This window comes from Pollicipes pollicipes, unplaced genomic scaffold (assembly GCF_011947565.3).
Source record: "Pollicipes pollicipes isolate AB1234 unplaced genomic scaffold, Ppol_2.1 Scaffold_7231;HRSCAF=8579_pilon_pilon_pilon, whole genome shotgun sequence".
Classification (NCBI taxonomy): domain Eukaryota; kingdom Metazoa; phylum Arthropoda; class Thecostraca; order Pollicipedomorpha; family Pollicipedidae; genus Pollicipes; species Pollicipes pollicipes.
This window is the reverse complement of record NW_023597034.1, coordinates 21,692,192-21,693,184: the sequence shown is the minus strand read 5'-3', so window position 1 is coordinate 21,693,184 and position 993 is coordinate 21,692,192. Positions and strand designations below refer to the sequence as shown.

Sequence of the window (993 nt, the reverse complement as noted above, 5' to 3'; positions counted from 1 at the left end):
AACGGCTACCATTCGCGCCTGTTACGCAATGACAAATGCTGAACAAATACCACTACTGGTAAGTTGCGGTACGGAAAAAGCATGCGGGCTTTCCCTGGAATGATAGCTGCGAACTCGAAGGCGCGACAACTTATATGCTTACGCGCTTTCGCACCGTACCAATGCGCTAGGAAGTTGTGCACACCTGCGCGAGCCCCTGTGCATTCGTGGACAATATGAGGTAAAGCACGACAAAGTTATAAGCACGGTTGTGCATAGTGCATTATGCCTTGGTGCCTCGACTTCGAAACCCGTTGATCATGTTCCTAGCACACCAATCTTACAGTGGGCTCGGGGCAGTTACACCCAATATTGCTTTTCCCCACACCGTTTATGGTCGCCTACCCGATAAGAGCTTTATTCGTGGCTGAATTGGCTCTGTATCGCGATGAGCCTCACCTGCGTCGTACCTGGGGTAGCGATGGTGGCGCCGCCGCTCCCCCGGCTGGGGAGGGGTGGGGAGGGTCGTCCCGCTGGTGCAGTTCTTGCCTCCGCGCCGACTCCCCGTGATCTCCGCCAGCGCCACTGTGGCGCGGTGACGCCGTGGTGCTGGTGTTGCGCGCGGTCCTCCGGCGCGGACGGGTGAAGCGCACGTGACTTCTGATTACAGGGGATCCTGATCTTTGTGTTTCACTGTCTGCTGCGCTCGCGGACGCGCCAGATCCTGCTGGGCCGCTTCAACACGGCCAAGAGCAGCACCATGATGAACAGCGTCTACGGCCAAATGGTGGTGAGTGGTGCATGATTGTCCCTTTGTGCCCCTAGCCCTTCCGCTATTGGCCGGTAGGCCGCTTTTTGTGTGGTAACACAGTTCTCCGAGACGGTGTGCTCTTATGAAGTCGAAGGGGGTGAACTAGTCGAATTTCCCCACCTAAGTAACACTGAATTGCATTTGAACGGCTCTGACCTTTGCTGGTGCTGGATGCTATCGAGATGTTGGCTGGTATGTTGGTT

General features: G+C 56.1%; 1 protein-coding gene across 1 annotated transcript in view; it reads left to right on the top strand.

The window, feature by feature from the left end:
* Window positions 1-972: 972 nt before the first annotated feature.
* LOC119109838 (adhesion G protein-coupled receptor L1) overlaps window positions 973-993 on the top strand; it is an 18,970-nt gene continuing 18,949 nt past the window's right edge. Inside the window, exon 1 of the mRNA XM_037233591.1 lies at window positions 973-986. Within this exon, the coding sequence (XP_037089486.1) occupies window positions 973-986 (14 nt within the window). The remainder of the gene's footprint in view (window positions 987-993) is intronic.